Source organism: Mercenaria mercenaria, chromosome 17 (genome assembly GCF_021730395.1).
Source record: "Mercenaria mercenaria strain notata chromosome 17, MADL_Memer_1, whole genome shotgun sequence".
Lineage (NCBI taxonomy): Eukaryota > Metazoa > Mollusca > Bivalvia > Venerida > Veneridae > Mercenaria > Mercenaria mercenaria.
In genome coordinates, this window is record NC_069377.1 from 65,818,190 (window position 1) to 65,838,825 (window position 20,636).

Sequence of the window (20,636 nt, forward strand, 5' to 3'; positions counted from 1 at the left end):
TCCGTTCTATCTTTAACAGAGCAAACATGTACTTTGAAGCGGCTTACATGAACATGTCGGTGGGCTGCCAGACCATCGTGCATTTGATTGGCAGGTACGTGTCAAGGAGCCCGCTGTATGTCCGTAACCAGAGTGACACGTGTATGTGGCCACGCCACCTTGTGATATACTTGTCACGTGTAAACTAGCATGTGCTATAGTGCCAGGTTGTCCACAGTTGGCTGAATAAAATAGAAAATGTTATATATATATCACATACTTTGATAAATCAATCAGTTTTTTTATTATGGAAAAAGTGGGATGAGCGGAACTTCTATTTGTTATAATATATATCACCGACTAATAATAAAGATGGCAAGATATGAAAATTCAATTCAATAGCTTCTAAACTGGCTGCACATATTTTGGGAGACCAAAAAGACACACGGGTCGATGTTAATTTTTTCACACATAGGTGAGGCAGGTCGCACAAAATAAGGGAAAAGAAAATATTCTATTTGACTTAAAATATTGTTAAGTCTTTGAAAAAGCGTCTTTTCGACTTTGAAATTGGCTTCATTAAAAAGCAACGAGCTATGTATCACAGTAAAAATAAGTTCACTAACGCGGAGGAGGCGGTGGTGATCTTCGTCTTCTACGGAACCATCCCCTCTTTACACGAACTTGTTTGTTTTTAGGATCGAACTTGTATTCTTCATCATTACCTGAATGAAATAAAACATATCCACCTGAAATTATCCTGATTAACAAAGATATGTTCATTATTTGGTAGTCTATTGGCTACTAGCAATAGAGATTTTTTAAATCACGTTTGATATTTATCCGTTGTCGTAATAATAAGTTGATATATTTATTGGTTACTTGTAGAACTTATTATATATTAATCAATGAATATGTCATAACTAGCACAAAATACTTATCAACTGATACTGTTAACTATTGCATATGACAATGAGACATTATTCCTCAAAACGTTTTATTTTTACAGGCAATCGCATAGTATGTGTTGGTATAAATACTGAATTGAATATAGAGATTGTTGATTATTTGTTAATAATAATATAGAAGACGTTTAAAATATATAGATATCTAAAAAATGGCACTCATTGACTGACACCTCCATTGCAGTCGTCGATCTTGTGTTCGTTAAGTATTACAATGGGAACGGGACACATGGATTCTGGATGCGCAGATGCGTTGCGGTACTTGATCATCATTCCAAACCACTATTTCTTTCTGCATGCACTGTTAAACATTACTTTAATGAACCTATTATTTTAGAATCACATGAACAATGACCTTCATGAGAGAAAGGTGGTCAACTTGTTTATATTGCTTTAAACAATTCGAGGGATACTGTTAAATTCTCTTGTCTTATATTATAAATTAAGCATGTATCAGTTAGAGCGAAATGGTCGACTGATTTAGTTTTTTAACAAGTTCAGGAGACCAGTTTTCCTTCTTAAGTTTACGGTATCCGTAGCCTAATCAATGTACATGGTCATACGAAGTATATATACAAATATAAGCATTGTCAATATTGAGTTATAGAAGACTGCAGTGTAGTGAAACATACTGTTATATATGAAATTAAAAAATACTTTAAACATCTTTGCTCATCTGTTTAATTAAAACAGCAATAAAATGAAGTGTTAGAAACTACACCGTGTTCTTTTTTTACATTACATTTTGTGTTTGCATTTTTCGTTTTGTAATGTATTAAGTTTAATAGCAAGTGTAAGCATTCGTTTTTTAATGTATTAAGAAGAAAAATATTGGATACGACTGTGGTGATTAGTGCTTAATGGTTACTTGGTTTCATGAATACATGCTAATAGAGTGTTATTTCTGATCCAAACTAAACAGGAGATGTTTGTGATCAATGATATCCTGTCTGAAGTAGTTGAATAATGTCATTTTCTGTCTCAAGTATTGTACTTTGACTTTGACCTTTCGCTCTGTGAAGCTTGACTGTTGCAAGCTTCAGCGTTCTGCTGGTATTTATATGAAACACCTTTCTGTCTTGAGGCTGTTATGACATTAGCCTTCAATCTAAATACCCTTTAAACAGCATGGGTTATCATTTAACTCTGGAAATTATGTGATGAATGTTGAAGGCCTAAACCCAAGTCTTCGCAAATCGGTTTCGATTCTGTATGTCATGACAAGCCTGACCTTTGGTGCTTTGAACTACAAAACAAAAGGCATGATGTTTCCCACCACTTACAAAAATGCCTAGGGAAAAATCACTGAACCATAACAATCCAATGACATACACAACTAACCTTGGCAGTGGTAACTTGTGTGAACGTTGGTAGAATTCCAACCAGTGGGTATAGGAGAAGTAGCACAGATTAAAGAATGTGACAAATTAAGGGTAATGGTTCCGCTGAAAATCATCCATTCAGATCATAATGACGATAAAATGCACATCTATGCTTCACACTATAATCACTCGTGAGGTCTTGTGAAATTCAGCTTAATTGTATACAGCAAGTGATGTACTGAAACTGTAAAATATGACAAATAGAGGGCCATAACTCCGCTGAAAATCACTGAAGCAGAACATGTCAATAGGCTTGGCACTGATTACTCTGCAAGATTTGGTGAAAACCGATCCTATTATATAAGAGAAGTAGCTAAAATATTTGATGAATCAAGGGTCATTACTCTCTTGAAAAAAAACAACAACGAACTGGAACATGCCGACGATATGCACAACTAGGCTTGGCAATGATCATTTTGTGAGATTTGGTGTAATTCCTCTTTGTGCCCGGACAAGATAAAATATAAAAAAATCAAGGGCCATAACTCCACTGAAAATCGCTGAACCGGAACATACCGGCAATATGCACAATGAACATATAACTGATAACTCCTGTATGGTTTGATTATAAAACATAAGAGGACGAAACATCATAAAGTTTGATAATTTATCGAACCTAAAAATGTCAACAAATCCACAATAAGACTTGGCACAGATCAACCTTTGAGCTTTGGTGGAAATCTGCCCAGCAATATTATAGAAGTGGCCAAACATCATAACATTTAATGATAATGATTCAAGAGCCATAACTCCACTGAAAATCATCAAACCGGGAAATGCTTAGGATATGCACAACTAGGCTTGGCATTGATCACTCCTGTGAAGTTAGTGTAAATCCAGTCTTGGTGGTGTTGGAGGAGTTGCGTGGACAAACTTTGTGACAGACAGATGGACGGGCGGACTGACTGACTGACAGAAGGACAGACGAACTGACAGACAGTCGGACAGAACTTAATCAGTATGTCTCCCCTATCACATGTGGGAGACCCCTACTACATGTGGGAGACATAATAAGTTACTTTGGTACTATATTGCGGCCAGTTGACCGACCTTATAACAGGTATGGATATGATATACTGTTCCTTATCGTGATACAGTAGAATTAATTGCACAAGTTGTGTATTTTGCCTATTCTTTATTAATAAGCAGACAGCTGTTGTATTTGTGGACTAGACACACAAAGTACTAAAAAGATAGGGAGAATTCAGGCACTTCAACCACGTGGCGGCTCAGAAGCCGGTCAAGGAGAACCTTTCGCTGCGGCCTCAGATGCAGTAAGTTGCAGCACGCCAAAACATATGTCAAGACAGTGTATAACATATACATACTATTGAAGTTGCTGTACGGCGAAGGTTTAAAATACATTAATGTATGTCAATATCCTTAATGCGTGATAATAATAATGATCATCAGAATAAATAGAACCCATTGTGTATCAATTTAAGTGTTAATCCTTTTCACTACTTGTATTTAAGAAATAGACCATTGTATTACAGATCGCTGATTTGAGGTCATGCTCGGGTCACGGCCTAACTTTCATATTACCCTTTTTCACCAGGAAGCTAGACACGGTTGAATTATCTACAGTAGTAAAATTTATCACACATTTGAGCAGTAAAATTGAATTAAATTGATTTAATCTTTTAAAAGCAAGTTATAGTCGAGTGAAGTTTTAATATTTTAATCTATACTGTGTTTGCGTGAGTGCGTGCGTGCCATACAGTATTGGCCGGCTGCTGATAGCATTTCTCAGCTTAATTTGTGTCTTTTAGGTTCATACTTATACAATATATGGGAGTCTTTTCAATATGTGAGCTTGTATCAAAGTATGCATTGACATGTCTAGGATCGCCCGCCCGCTTAGCTGATAGGAAGGATCGTCGGTCTAAACAGATCCTGGGTCGTGAGTTCGATCTCGGCGGGCGTAATGATACTCCGTGAACATTTGATAACGACATTGTGTCTGAAATTCATTTATCCTCCACCTCTGATCACTGGCGGAAGTTGGCATTACTGCGAAGACATCAGTTTGTACTGGTACAGATCCAGGAACATCTGGTTTATTTACGCCTCCGTTTCATGAACTGAAATACTGTTGAAAAAACGGCGTTAAACCCAAAACAAACAAACAAACATGTCTAGGATCAGACTTAGTGTCGCCAATTATGTACTATAACTTTGCTGATAATGCATCCAGACAGTTGAACTTCTTGTTAGAACTTCGTATAAAACAAAGTGTCCTTGTAATATAATGTATGTTTGAAAGTATAGAGCTAAACTATTTTTGCTTTTCAGTGTACGTGTGTTAATTTCACAAAATGAATACTGAAAAGCACAAGTTATGAACATTTGATACATACATTCTTGGTCAACATTTCGTCTCACTTCTTTCCCATCTTGATCAACCCACCGACCTCCTATTGTGCAATAAGCATGCCTGAACACGCCACATACTTCGTGTATACAGATGGTCCCCTTCACAACTTTGGTTTTAGACCCTTTTTCGCAGGCTATTTCAACGTTTTCTGTGCAACTTTCAATTTGATTAAGTACACAGACATCACATTTTGTGTCCATGCCATAAACCTGCGATAAATGAAAAATGTCTAAAATTATTCCATGTTTGTACTGAGTATAAGAAATTATTGTGAGACTTGTCAGAAAATGGTTTCCTATCATAAAATCAGTAGTCCAAGAGATTTTTTCCGCTGAAACAAGTTTAAAAGTTGTCCCCAGTACAAATACAGAAACTCTATGGAAGCATTGATGGATGTATTTGGCTCCAGTTTCTTGTTGGATAAAAGATTCATCATGAAACATATAGATAAACCAATGTTCAATAAACGGATCGATGAAATATTTTTAGAATACATAAACGTGGGAGATTTATAAGCGATAACAATTACATGTAACGAAATAGGTGTTTCTACGGTAAATGCAATCCAAAATGTATATTTCAAACATATTAAAAAGTAATAAGGGTCACTTGTATTTCTTGTTGTTTTTTGTTGTTTTTTTTTGTATTCTGTTGTTTTTGAAGAAGCCTATTTGTTAGCCCTTTTTCCAAATTTATTTCGTTTATTTGCGTTTATCATCACCTAAAACTGTACTCTGGCTCATTTTCGCCTAGATTCCTAATCTGACAGTTTAGTAAAATTAGGAAAATACTGCGGATGACATGAAACAATGTGTAAATTGAGTATCTAAATGCATTTTGTTATTGCCTCTCAAACACGTACTTGACATGAAGTGTTTCCGCCCTTTTAATTAACAAGCTCTCTAAACGTCGCTGAATATTTACTTTCTCGCAGCAAATAATGAATATGATTACAAACCGGATTTAAACAATATTTTAATGATATCTGTAACAGAGTTTAGACACGTTTAAGTCATGCAGTTATTATGTAGTGGATCCGTAATGACAATCGGCAATTTCCGTGTGATTACGTATTCTCGTAAGCCATTCCGGTATTCTCCGGCCATTAACGTAGCACATACCGGTCACCGTGGCCCAGTGGTTAAGGTGTCCGCCTTGGGACGGGAGGTCGAAGGTTCGAGCCCCATGGGGAGCGTTCGTCCGGGGGATGTTTGTAATGGGACTCGTTCCGAAAAGGCCGGTTCGTGAGCCGCGGGCTAGTTAAATGAATGGTTACCAACTTCTATCCGCCTGGCGCCTGGCCAAGTGGTAGGAGTTGGGAGGTAATTGGTACGCACAATAAAGGTGTCTCATAAGCCAAATTGGCTGGCCCTTTCAATAGGGGTGACACTATAATAAACAAGACCTTTACCTTTACAAACAAATACATTAAATTGCATACGGGGAATACGTTACAGATCGGAAATTACATGGAATATAATTACAGGTCCGCTACCTTATTTCTTGTGCCATCGACATTATACTGAGAAAACTGACGTCATCATTCTTTCATTCATTAAACCAATTTGGAAATGAAGTTAAATTTCATATGAAAGTATACGTTTGATGTATTTAATTTTTCAGTTGTGTATAAACCCAATTTCGAAACACTTTATCCTTAGATGATACATCTATCAAAGTATATAACTACATTACATACCTTACATATCTTAAAATATTTAGATTTTCCTAAGGAGATATCTATTACATCAAAGTAAGGTTAATAATCACTAAAGAAAACAGCTAATAGTAGATATTATTATTTGTTGTTGTTGTTGTTGCCGTCGTTTTCTGTCATGTTAGTTTTATTTCGTTTTAACACTATTTATTTCAATATATAGAGGATATTAGTTATAGTTGTCCTTTAATAAGGAATATTTCTCAACGAAAACTGGGACACATTCTATACTTTCACTAGCGCTTAGAAGCGCGAGCGAAAATTATCTCATTTAGAGGTTAAATATATTCCTTATGCACGGAACCAAGCAATTTTTCTTTTGTTTTATGCAAATGGATAAAGAAGCATAAAAAGAAACAAAAAACTGTAGTATTCATAGTGTTACTGATATGGCTTATATTTCACTGATAAAACACAGTATTTCGTCAATTTGCATAAAACTATATTATAACAACAACGTTTTTAAGCAGAACTGCGAACGAAGATAAGTTTCTCTGTTCTATAGAAAATATAAAAAAGATTAAATAACTACATACAATATCTTGACATTGTTGTTATACTTATATAAAACAAAACCAATCACATAAACTTTGTAAGAATAATGACGAATTGGATGGATGGGTCAATATCAAACGAGAGTATTTTGTCTTCAATTGTAATGTATGCTAAATAACCTGCACGAGGGTATATTTAACTCGTATCTTAACCTCTGGGTCTCCATAATTGTTCAAATGTATGCAGAAACATATCAGTCGCATCGTCCACATACAATAGGACTATTTAACGCAATATGTACATTAGATATAAATAAAAGGAGAAACAGCCATTTAATCCAGTGTAAACAGTCGAAACAATTCGGTTTGAGAAAGTACTTGTAACTAAGGAAACAGTGTCACATTTTAACAGTCCTGAAACGAAAAAAAAATATATATATATCTATTGAGCCCTTTCACATGCATGTAGCATCCATACATATTTTTGTATGTTTTAAGTAACATTTTCTTTTCAAATTAATATATATGCATATACATTACAGTCGGACGGCCGTCAATAAAAATGAAATAGAATGCTAATTAACTTACCGTAAATGTGGCTATTCCAATTAGCAGAAAAATGTGTGCAAATAAAGATACGACCTGCATGTTGTATTGTTTAAAAAAGCAACATTTCTTAATGTTCTTTCATATCCTTATGTATTCTAACAGACAGAGTGTTCCATTACAAGCACCAGTGCGGAAGTTTCTTTTCGTTTAAATAGAATTTCGTTTGCTGAAAACATTTAAACGAAAAAAATTCTTCCGCTTTAAGAAACCAATCAGATCTCTCAATTTCTCTCAACTCAGTTTACGACAGAATCCGATTTAAATCGTTAATGCGATAGATTTATACCTAGTTTATTGACAAATATTTTAAGGCCAGTGCAATGTTATTATAAACATCCGATCCCCAGTCATAAAACACTGTTCTTATCAGCTCTTGTAGATATTAGTTATGAAATAAACAAAAACATGTAAGGTAGAAAGTTTGTCAGGTAAACACTTCTTGATATTTCTTTAATCATATTTATTCCTAAATACGGTGAATCATTCGGCCCTTTATAAACATGGAAATAAATTGAGTAATTTATACGTATGTATGTACTAGTATCGGTACGGAGGTTTTATTATATGAAATGTCCGTTAATAACGACGTGTGCGTGCTGAATGGTGAAGAACGGTGAAGAGGGTATTTTATATGCATGTACTTAATTTCATGCAGTTCTTCATTTGCAACCCTGGCAATGCGATGAAAATTTTCAGCAAAAAACGCAGTTGTTTTTTTTTTTTTTTTTTTTTTTTTTTTTTTTTTTTTGCAGCAATGCACAACGCATTAAAGTTGATGTTGAATAACTGGTAATTGAGCAGCAAGTATGATGAATGTTAGAATTTGGTAGTGTGTTATTTTGAGATTTCAAACAAAAAGACACCCATACAGGCCTTCAAATAGTTTGAAATACACGAAGAAAAGTAAGATTTTTTATCAAAAGTTTAGGAGGATGTTTACAGAAAGGACCTTTGATGAAATGAAAAAGGTTTAGGTTAACATATAAAAAATACTCTGTTGAACTCGATTTATGAATGTGCATTCTATGTTGCTTTCTGAGTGAATATTTTGTTCTTTTTCATTCATTGCATTGCTATTCAGAAAAGCAGAGCGAAGCGAACGAGGAAGCACAGCAAATTACCCTTTCCACGAATAAACAGAAAACATTTTACAACTAAAAGAAAATGTATAGGCGACTCTCAGAAACACATATCAAAAGGAATACGTACAAGAACTGGCGGCATATATTTATTTTGGATACTGACAGGCATTCATATTAATTAATTTAAATGCCACAATCTTTTTGCTTACAACGTGCGTTGTACTATTCATTTCAATTAACTTATGTTAATTACAGTTGATGACTTGGAAGAAGTTCTCGTGAAAGTATGCCAGGAAAACAGAGACACCAATGGGATTGCGTACCAGTCGAGATTCAAACCAATAATTACACGAATAATGACTCCCTTGAACGCTCTAATTATATATACGTTCAAAAATAATAATACTACTGTGAAACAAACATTTTCAGCCTATTTTAGACAAGCAGCGACTTTGTGATCTCAGTATACACACCAATCACATGAAAACCTAAATTTTCAAAATTAGTAAATATGCGTTGATAAGCATTGTTTGATTTGTTGACATTTGCGTCATTGTGAGATACGTGCACCGACAACTTGGGTCACCGCCTAAATGTTGCGACAAACAATATAATAGTACATAAAGTACTTCATTTCTTATCTATTTTTATTTACGTTGAGCTTATATCGCAAAATCTCAATCGATACATTCATACTTTAATAATTAAAATCTTACTCCATGATCTTAACGTACACAGAGAGAGAAACATTGTCGCAGCAAAAGAGTTCGACCTCCTTATAGGAAGGTCAAGAGTTCGAGACATATAGGCGCGGTCCGAATATGTTCTTAATACACACTGCAATAAATTGTATTTAATAAGGACTGGTGCATGCGCAAAATGTCAGAATGGCCGTGAGGGGATGGGTTCGGATCTCGTTCGGCTGCGGTATCCATAAACCCTGTTAAAGTATGACGAGTGCATTGGTCGGTTCAGCGTTATTAAATATGGGAACTTTCATCTACAGCCGAACCTGAATTTTGCAATACAAAATTGGGAAATTCGTTCACGTAATTTATGTGGGTATTTTTTCTCTAGGAAACTGGGGAAGTCAGCACATTTTAAAAATCACCTCACCTTTTATCGATTGAAAACGATAGTCAATACTTGTCAACATTAAAAGAATATTAACACAGGATTAACATATTTACTTATATACACTGTGTACATTTCCGTGACGCGTGAACCGCAAAAATGAGGAAGTTTAAATATAGTTGTGTTTAATTCGATGAAATAAATTGGAGAGAAAGTTCAAAAGAATAAATAACCCGTCTCGTCATGGTCTAAATATATCCTTTTTCGAGGTATTGGGTATGATTTCTTTCTCAAATAAATAGGGGTTAAACAGCGAACAGCCAGTATTGTATTTAAATGTAAATTTGAAACATTATTTGTGTTTAAAATGCGCGGATACCGTATTACGTAAATAATCTAGACACAGCGAGTGTATTTCATACCAAAATGAAAATTTATTCAAAACGGTATTCCATTTCATTCTTCGATTTATTACCATCTGATTTCACCGTAAAGCATTATAACAAAGACTGGACTGTAAAAATAATATGTCAATTCCGACCTATTACTTCACCCCGTCGCATATGGAATTCCGTTAGGGCCATCGCCTTTGAATGTGTTGATCTGAAACGCGATACTCGATAGTACGATGATGAAAACGCAAACTCACGAACTACGATAACGAAAACATGACAACACGATGATGATAACGCGATACTACGATAACGAAAACGCGATAATACGATAGTACGATGATGATAATGCGATACTCTATCGGGTTAATCACACCGTACTGTCGCGTTATCATCATTGTACTGTCGCGTTATCCCCATCGTACTGTCGCGTTATCGTACCATCGCCTGCCGGTGCACATGTGCATGCTAAAAATGAGAAGATTAGAAGTTATGCTTTTAGAACTACAGCTCCTGCTCTAACGATAGGGCGATATGCAGATTCGAACGCGGGTGCTCCTGTGTGAAAACCATGAATTTTATTGATGATCCTCCTATAGCTACAGCTGCTAATTAATCCAAAACAAAACATAATTAACCATTCATTTTGCATGCTTTTTCAGCTTTCGTCAATTTGAGAGACATTTACAGAAAAATGAATTTTAGGAGACAAAGCATGTGGGATGTTGAACAGGTTCAGAATGCTGTGCAGATATAATTTTACTGCATTTCTCATTCCTGTAAAATCATAAATAAAATGTCTGAGTAAAGGGGCGTTAACTCTGTCACTTTTGGTTGTAAACCGCTTTACTTTTTATTTTATTTTTGCAGAAAATTGCCAGACTTTGATGCATTAAAATGAAAATATGTGCCATGAAAACTGCAAACAATATTCTTCGAATATTTGCGATGCTCCAATTTCAGTTTTATGCGTCTTACGGAATTCAACATCGATAACTTGAGCTTTACAAGACATGCATTTGCTTTTCAGTGTAGAAATAAAAGCCATCATATTTGTGAAAATGTTCATCATCATATTTGTGAAAATATTCATGTCAGACCAAAAAAAACGCCCTGATCATGGTACAGTATAACATTCTTTTTTGTTGTTATTAATCTTATACTATATAGAAAACTTAAAGCGACTGACCTGCAGAGTTTTTGCCAAAGTATATATTTGATTTTAGCTGAAAAACGTTTCACAACCCATTAGCAAGCAATAGAAATCATTTTGAATTTCAACAGTGCTTAAATAACAAGATAAATAGAAACCAGAACACTGGAGGGGAAATTCTTCTATGCGCATGGGCACTGGAAGGCGATAGTACGATGATGATAACGCGATAGTACGATGGTGATAACGCGACAGTACGATGACGATAACGCGACAGTACAATGGTGATAACCCGACAGTACGATGACGATAATGCCACAGTACAATGGTGATAACGCGACAGTACGATGATGATAACGCTGCAGTACCATGGTGATAATGCGACAGTACGATGGTGATAATGCGATATTACGATAATGAAATTGCGAAATCACGATAACGAAAACGCGATAATACGATAGTGCGATGGTGAAAACGCGACAGTACGATGGTGAAAACGCGATAGTGTATCGCATTCTCATCATCGTACTATCGTATTATCGCGTTTTCGTTATCGTAGTATCGCTTTATCATCATCGTGTTGTCGCGTTTCCGTTATCGTAGTTTCGTGATTTCGCGTTTTCATCATTGTACTATCGAGTATCGCGTTTCAGTTCAATACATTCAAAGGCGATGGCCCTAACGGAATTCCGAAATGTAGTTCATAATATGTTATTTTTTCAGCGTGTCTGACCGCTCATTCGAAGTTTTTTTTTATTTACGTGACTTGTGTCAGTATGGAGGCATAATTTACATACAATACTTAGCAGGTAAACGTACACGGCCCAATGTGCCTATAAGTCACCAGGAAGTTCAATACAGAAAATATGTGTAATTTCCCTCGAAAAGAACATTAGTTTTCAAAAACTATTTACAAGGAAAGAGATAGTCAATACTTTGAATATTATTCATTCTACAGCATAATACAAAAGAAAAAGCATGCGTAATGTCACTTGAGAAGCAGACTTTTGCAAAGAAATATAAACTATTCACTACCTAAAGACAATGTAAATGCATATGAAATACATTCAAATATACTGAAAATATTATAATCATTTGGTTCGTAATTTTTGCTGTAATAAGAAATATTGCTAATTTGTCCTTAACAATGAATTCTTCAACTTTTAAGAGAGTGGCCAGAACGGGAAGGAGTCAATCCTCTGGGCATTCTCCAAATCTAAGAGACGTGTAACCCTCAATATCTTGAAATCGTTCTTAAATTTAGCTATGTCCTCATTCTTGATACATTTGGTAATCTTTCCTTCCTACTGTTGCTTAACTAATGCCTTGATTTCGTAGTGGACATTTAGGTCTAATTTGATTAAAATATCTATAATTCACTACGCAAATTATCACGACATTTTCTACAGTGTAAGTTGAAAACGCATTTACTGAAAGGGAGGACAGCAAAGCATATAAGCCTATGGCTAAGGAACAATATGCAATAACATCAAAACCGTTTTTGCAACAAGTGCACAAATACAGACACGGTTTTAATATAGTTTGATTTTGACGTTTGAGAGTTCAATTTATAGACTCGTCTGCCAATTAGGGAAATCGACATGATTTACTTTACATTATTTAGGTAAGAACCACTTTGTACTGAATAACATTACCTAAATAACGGACCGTTCCATTATTAAAAGTATAAAAACACCGCTGACTTCAAAACCGAACTATAGTTTGATTATGCATTTCAGCGAACAGTGCACACAAGAGTTCTATTTCTGACTGAAAAATAGTTGAAAAGATGTTAAACCCGAACACACACTCAAAACCGAACTATAGCTTTAGATATGACATTTCAGACGAACAGTGCAAAAAGAGTTCATAATTTCTTAAGGTGTCATTTTTCCCCGAAAATATGCACATTGTACTCCTGGTTTATTCATATTCATCTCGAATCCCAATGTCATGCAGTAACCATATACACTTCAGCTGTGCCTGACCATATGTTCCCCTTGCTTTAAACCGAGAATAAGAAACATATGAAAACTGATGCATGTTTATAAATAGATTGGAGCCTGACACTTATTTCAAATAAAGTAAACCGTACAAAACTTTATTTCAGTCTTATTATCATGTACATAATTAATATGAAGCGATTATTTTGCATTGGACTTCCGACACAGTTTGAATTAGCTTTTATATTAGTGTCTATGTATTGAAAACAACACAGTGGTTCTATTAAGTTCACAGTATGAGAAATCTATAATAAATAATTATAACAACAATTTAAATTCTCCGTTGGTAAAACCGAACGCTTTTAAATATGTAGCTTTTAATGGAAACCATTACATTCTAATTGGAGATCCACTTATTTTTTTTTCGTTCACAATCTTTTTATATCTAAAAATCTTCCTTAAAACTAAATTATCTAATAGATTTTTTAATCATTCATCACATGATTAGTTTATCAAAAACGGACCAGTGAAATGCATAAAAAAGCGTACCAAGATTCGGTACTACCCCGTTGGAAGCCTGAAAAGTGTCTTGTATGAAATTGCTGGTTTGTCTTCAAAATGATCTCACAAAATCTTTCCTTAGGTGGCTCTCTCCCGAAATGTTCGTTGTTAAAAAATGGCCGCCATGACCCTAGTTTATTTTCTTTATTTGTATATTATGGAATTTGTTTTTCTTTTGAGCTGTCCCGACTTCCGAATATCTGAAGGCAATCGTACCGTGATCCTTTATAGACATCATTTACGCACAAAGACTGTTAGACCATGTGTCTTGTGTCTTGTTGCATATTAAGTGGCTCTCTCCCGAAATTGTAAACGCAATGTTCGTTGTTAAAAGATGGCCACCATTAACCTAGTTTATTTTCTTTGTATGTTTATTGTGGAAATGTATTTTCTCTTGAGTTGTCCCGACTTCAAAATATTTGAAGGCATCAGACTGTTAGTTGGAGCAGATGATTTTATACCTTCTTGACCTGGGAAACGCCATTTAGCGACCACATGTCTTGTTGCATATTAAGAATAGAAAAATTGGCAATCGTTCATTAGTTTAATTTGTTTCAAATGTGAAACACAAGTAAACAGCCATGTGTTTGCACATAGCAAAACTATAAAAGAACATGTTTGCGAGACACTTGCTGCAAAATACTGCTATGTAGAGTATGAGCAAATATGTGTACCAAAAGAATATATTATATATTTAATAACAAAGTATATACCACATTAACTGAAGTCCATAAGTAATGTGAAGGAGAGTAGTAAATCAAACCAAAACTATAGCATAGAAGAAACTGAGGTTCATATTGCATTTCAGTTCGAGAATTACATATGAACCAATATGGCATGTGTTATTGGGTATTTGACATTAAACATACTGAAACATTTGAAAGAGTATACTGTTGAAAAATCATATTTGGTGAATATGTTTCCTTTGTAAATTTAACCTGGCCTGTGTTGATATTATATGCAATACCAAAACGTAATGCTTGGGCATTAGATGCAAATGTGTGTGGAACAAGTCAAAACAAAAATGAAAGTTAGATAAAAAGATAATTTAAGTGATAAAATGAACTACTAGTTTCGTGACCTCCACGTATTACCACACCTACTAAGGGATACAACTAGGTACCACCAATCATGGTGTAGAATTGCACCAAGTTTAAAAGGAGTATTATCCAGGTCAAGCATAGCATAATAACAAATAAAAAGGGCAATAACCTTGACAGGAATTCTGACACCACCCCGTACCCGGGGACCGGCTAGAGATATATACATCCCAGAACTCAGGAGACTGTCACGTAATCGTCAGGAAAACTCAAGTGAAGGCGTATAATTGACCGTTTTGCAATGTTAACAATTAAAGGTTAAATGAGACTGGTTAAAACAGTTATAATGCAGTTGCTTCTACATAAGGTTCCAGGATCGTTCGTCGGACACACGACCCGACCCAGGAGCCATAACAGTGATCTACAATCACGGTAGATAAGGGAAATGGAAAAGTGGTCTAAATGCCTATCCATTGTCAGTGATATATTAAGTCATACACAAATGATATCTGCGAACGGGGCACATAATTCTGTGAGTCATGAGGATAAAGTACACCAGTTACGTATGGGGTGGGGCAACCCATAGTAACCCGTTGTACCAATGTTGATAGGGGATGAATTTGTCCTAGAGTCCTAATACATAACGAGAGTAACATGACAACCACACCATACTGGTTGGGTGGCACATTACCATCATCGCACCTGCATGGTCTGCCTCATGACTGACATAATATACAAGAGTGGGTTGGAACAAATCAGCCAGGGTGCATGTATACTAAATTCTACTTAGAATAAAAGATTTTGAATCTCACTGGCTAATCCATTCCAAACACTGGAGCTTAAACATTAAATGGTGCGAGGGGGATGGGTGTAAAACACTAGAAAGAAGTAAGAATACGATCTCAAGTTCAACTATTGTTTTTAATGATAGATGTATGTATATAACAATATTAAAACACTGTTTGTTTTTATATGCTTAATTATGCATGTAATAAATATCAAGTATTAATTTGACTTGTTGCGTAGTGAATGATATGAGGAGCGAGGCGAAGTTTACTATGAAATTAAAACCCCATGAATTTAGAAAATTACTAAACAAGAACTCTAATCTACCACTTCCCAACTTCGCCAAGTTCCAGCCCAACACCCTACATAAAAACTACCCATCCCATAGCACAAAAACCAAAATATAACAATTCAATTCCTGAAAAAGAATATAACAATTAGAGTGAGGCTCCTTATAATATATTACTTAATCTAGCAAAATCCTACTTATTACCTTAAGGATTAGCTCAACTTCAGAAAAAAAGCATCTTCAAAATCGACGGCGACAACCCGCCTTCGATATAGATTTAATTGTTACTTATAGTTCTAGATCCTATAAAAGGTCGATGGCAGTACCTTGCCTCCGACTTATTAAATGCACAAAGAACTGTCCTATAAAGATCAATGGCGGTCTCGCCCTTGAACTATTTAAATGTATGTCAATTTCCTATATCAGATTGACTGCGTCAACTCGCCTTCAATCTACTTTAAACGGCCAAAATAGGAGCCTCAAATACAAAACAAATTGATCCCATCCCAAAATTACATCCAGAACAATGCCCACAAAAATAAATACAGCAGCATGCATTTCAGTCCGTTCAGAAGAACAAGAAAAATAAACTTGTTTGAAGTCCGAAAATGTACTAAGAATTACACCGCAAAAATCCTTAAGCGACAAATAATTGATATTATAATGTTATATTATAGTTCCTAATTTATCATTATTCCCGTGTACAAAAATATAAGCCCCGTTCCCACCCCATAACCTTAAAACACGGACCCCCAAAAATACACCTACTCTGTATAAGTGCTCACGATGATATCCCCAGCGTTATTTAATTTCACCCGGGCCTAAAATTATGACGTCACGCACATTACGGAGGTAGCCGAACAGCAAAATGTGAGGAGATAACGTCGGCGATTTAGACTATTTTTAACTATATTACAAAATACCAAATGCAATTCATCCCGATATGTTGCTAAATATTCAAAGATTACTATTAACATTATGCAAATAAAATAATATCGTACGCAATCATTAGAAATTGGACACAAAACGTATACGGAGCCGCGGACATTTCTTCGGGTCTCCGAGCAAATGTAATTAAACTCGGGACGGCGAATCGTTCGTTCCCGTAAATGAAGCATGTGCGTATAACAAAGCAAGCACACCGGACAATTCTACCTCATGGCAAATAATTGCGATTTAAATAACATTAAAAATGGGAGTTTGCAGTACTCTGTATCATGAATTCAGATGTATAAATCATACACACACAATAGAAACTGTTACAAAGTATCAAGGATCGGGTGTCGAATGTCAAAATATATAACACTAGTATACGGAATGTCAACTCAAAGGCAGCTCATTACCAACAAGTATATTTTCCATTTCTTAACTATAGTGGCTGTATACCAATAAATGAAATTGTTCTTTGTTTCATATAAAATTCAGCTGCTTCAGATCAATTTTGATACAGTTTATAGATTTTCACTCCATCGTAGACCTATTTTCCACATTTGCTTCAAGAAAACGAAAAGAAAACGGGATGTTGAATAGTATGCAGTGAAATGCAAGTCAACTGAAGTGAGGTACCTTCATCTTGCCGCATTTTGGAAAGCGATCTGCAGAATTAACATCCTATTTTCGTTTTTAAGTAAACAACTCGAAAACATGCGAATATAAGCATGAAAAGTGTCTTATTTATGTAAAATACATTCAACGAGTGAAATAGTGCCTATTTGGCCCCCCGGTTTACGCGCAAATGCGCGAACAATGGAAAAATTAGGATCTATTTATTAGCGACTTTTTTACTACACCACGGAAGCACATTTTTAGCAAAATTACTGTTATATAACCTAATAATCTTGTGTTTTTAACCGATATACGTGTTCGTAGAGTTCAGATCTAAAAAGAAAAATCAAACAGGTTAATAATGCTCTGATATTTAAAAAGGTTATTGACTACGACGAGTCATTTAACATGCCGGAATCAAAGGAATACATATTGAAAAAATAAAACATATAACAAGACAGCGGCATGAAGCCTAATGTTAAATAAAATTATCGAACAATCATAACATTCAGTTAAAAACAAACAAAGAAATGACGATTAACAGTTGCACATTGATTAAAATCATCCCAGCTATATGTTGTTTTAAAATAAATATACAGATTAATAAAAGAAAGCAACACATCTTAATAACAATATTTTCCTTCAAAGGCAAATTAATTCTTAGTAAAATAAACTCTTCAGAAAAAGAAACCTCTGGAGAAGAAAAAACAGCTGTTTTCACTCTAGTAAGGCTTGATTTTCCTTGTCTTTAATAGTCTGGATTCAATCGTAAACATCTGCTTTTCAAATCTTATAAATCATTCAACAAGTTTATCGTTGTGAAAACATAATATCGTGGCCCTGGGACGTCTTCTAATCTTTAAGATAAGTTTTTCATTCTTTGGCGTTTCGGATATTTTGCAACACAAAAGTCTTGAAAACAGGCTTTGATGGCCCATATTCTACTTCAGCAATTGGCCCATATATAAATGGCTTGACAGGAGTAAGCTCAACTTCTTTTTCATTCTCGGGTAAGATCTTTGGAACCCTGAAAGTTTTTAGGATAAAATGATATATTTAGAAATTCAATTTTAAACAATTACTTTGTTCTTGAGTTGCACTTTGGTAAAGTGTGTGGATTGCGTTCTATCTAATCTGTACAGAAGACTGAATTTGTGCTTATAGTTGCAAATAACGCAACTCGCAAAACAAGCTTGACTTTTAAACAAGATAATATCTAAAATGCTCATTACACTGGTGACTAATATATCATTCGGTGAAAATGACGTGAAAACAAACAACCCTATATTTCAGGATAGAATTCAAACGGCATTCTAACCAAGAATACGAAATTTTAGAAACATTGTAATTAAAACATATTCAGGGTCCACAGACATATCTGAATTAACATTTTGTTTGTAATTGACTAGCATTTGATAATTTACAGTCATTTCATACAATTGTTAAGGTGTGTACTTACTTTCGCTTAAAGTACGTAAAGGCAGCTACTGCAGCAAAAACCGCAACACCCAGCACATTTATTGAAACCATCAACGCTGTAAACACATGTTTAAAATGATTTTAATCAACATTTCCTAATCTGTCTTACTTACATTTAAGTGAAAATGCATCGAAAGTGTAACTATGTCTATGTACATTTCTATGATGCTCATTGTAACTTCTTTTTCTTTCATTAATAACACTGATTTATTTATTTTATATAAACATTCAAGGTTTCAGATAATAATGTATTCCGGAGGCTGTTATCGTCACTCACTCACTCAATTTTGAGATAACCCACCCGCTAAGCTCAGTAGGGAGATCGCCGATCTACGGATCGCGGGGTCGTGAGTTCGATCCTCGGGCGGGCCGTATGCCACTGTGACGTTTTTATAAAGGACATTGTGTCTGAAATTATTCGCCCTCCACTTCTTATGCATGTGGAGAAGATGGCAGTTACTTGCGGAGAACAGGTTTATACTGTTACAGAATTCAAAAACACTGGTTAGGTTAACTGCCAGCCGTTACATAACTGAAATACTGTCTAAAAACGAAAGAAAATCTGAAGTTTTCTTTTTTTCACCACTGAATTTATATATATAAAACAATGTGTATTACGAATTATGTCAGACAAACTAAATGTAAAACAGAAAGCGGTCAACGAATAACAGAAGAACTTGTATGTATTACCTATCGTTCGATCATCCAAACCTGCATCATCTAAAAAATACAGAAGCATATGTCATGTAGCATCTTGAAATTATGAACAAAATGTGTACAAGATAAAACCAGTATTGTAATATTGAATTTACAATTGCATTGAATAATTTATCCATGAATAAGACTACTTCAATGGAAATACATTAAAAAGTTTCCGAGTAAAGTGATATGGTATTTTGAAATATGATTAATTCAGTTTTCAACAAATCACCCTATTTCAGATGATTCTGTGTACCTACTTTGACAGGAATGTCCATCACAAAACCGTCTTTGCAGTCACAGTAGTAAGAACCAAGACTGTTCAGACATGTTTGTTCGCAGTTTCCTGCTCCAATTAGACACTCATCTACATCTGTTAATTACAATAAATTGAACACGAATATATTGTGTTAATAATAAAATAGCAAATACAAAATGGTCATGTGGAATCTTTGCACTTGCATCTTTTTGGCTTTTGAAGATATTACAAATTTTATTTAAAACGCATCTTAACATCTAAAGAATCAACAATGCAAAGATGTTTAGGATTAAGTCCCATTATACATACATGCATTTTAAGGACGATAACATATTGCCATTTATATAAACAACACAGTGGTAAAGAGAACATTAATCAAATCTATCTGAAAATCCTCTGAAAGCTTGGAACGCAACAAAACAAAAGATAGCCGCCTCGATTCCATTTAGTCTGTTCTCGTGACGTTAACAATAAACTCTTATTATCACCCCTATCATCGGCCTCAGCGGAACTCCTAAAAACTAATTACCCTGAGACCAGAAGCTAGTATTTAATGCTGTAACACGACACATACATTGCTAGGTTTTGCAAAAATACTGGTATTCTTTTACTCACCGGAGCATGTTTTCGCATCATCATTTAGCTTGTAACCATGGAAACATCGACATACATAGGAACCAATAAAATTTTCACACATTTGTTCACATCCACCTTGATTCGTCTCACATTCATCGTCATCTGAAAAGCGTATAATTCTTTGGTATTAATAGAATAATATTAATAAGGATTTTAGAAAACGTTTTACAGTGTC

General features: G+C 34.9%; 1 protein-coding gene and 1 long non-coding RNA gene across 2 annotated transcripts in view; both read right to left on the minus strand.

The window, feature by feature from the left end:
* The window catches only part of LOC123537099 (uncharacterized), a 58,515-nt gene that overhangs the window by 18,142 nt on the left and 19,737 nt on the right, over positions 1-20,636 (minus strand). The window contains exons 20-27 of the mRNA XM_053527887.1: positions 20,441-20,563; positions 19,823-19,939; positions 19,558-19,587; positions 18,848-18,923; positions 18,334-18,415; positions 4,687-4,912; positions 606-704; positions 48-221 (exon numbers count right to left, since the gene is read on the minus strand). Of these exons, the coding sequence (XP_053383862.1) occupies positions 48-221; positions 606-704; positions 4,687-4,912; positions 18,334-18,415; positions 18,848-18,923; positions 19,558-19,587; positions 19,823-19,939; positions 20,441-20,563 (927 nt within the window). The remainder of the gene's footprint in view (positions 1-47; positions 222-605; positions 705-4,686; positions 4,913-18,333; positions 18,416-18,847; positions 18,924-19,557; positions 19,588-19,822; positions 19,940-20,440; positions 20,564-20,636) is intronic.
* LOC128550129 (uncharacterized) lies at positions 15,671-19,847 on the minus strand. The gene is made up of 4 exons (XR_008368105.1): positions 19,827-19,847; positions 19,558-19,587; positions 18,848-18,923; positions 15,671-18,415 (listed from the first exon to the last, which is right to left on the minus strand). It is a non-coding gene; the product is annotated as an uncharacterized LOC128550129 (long non-coding RNA).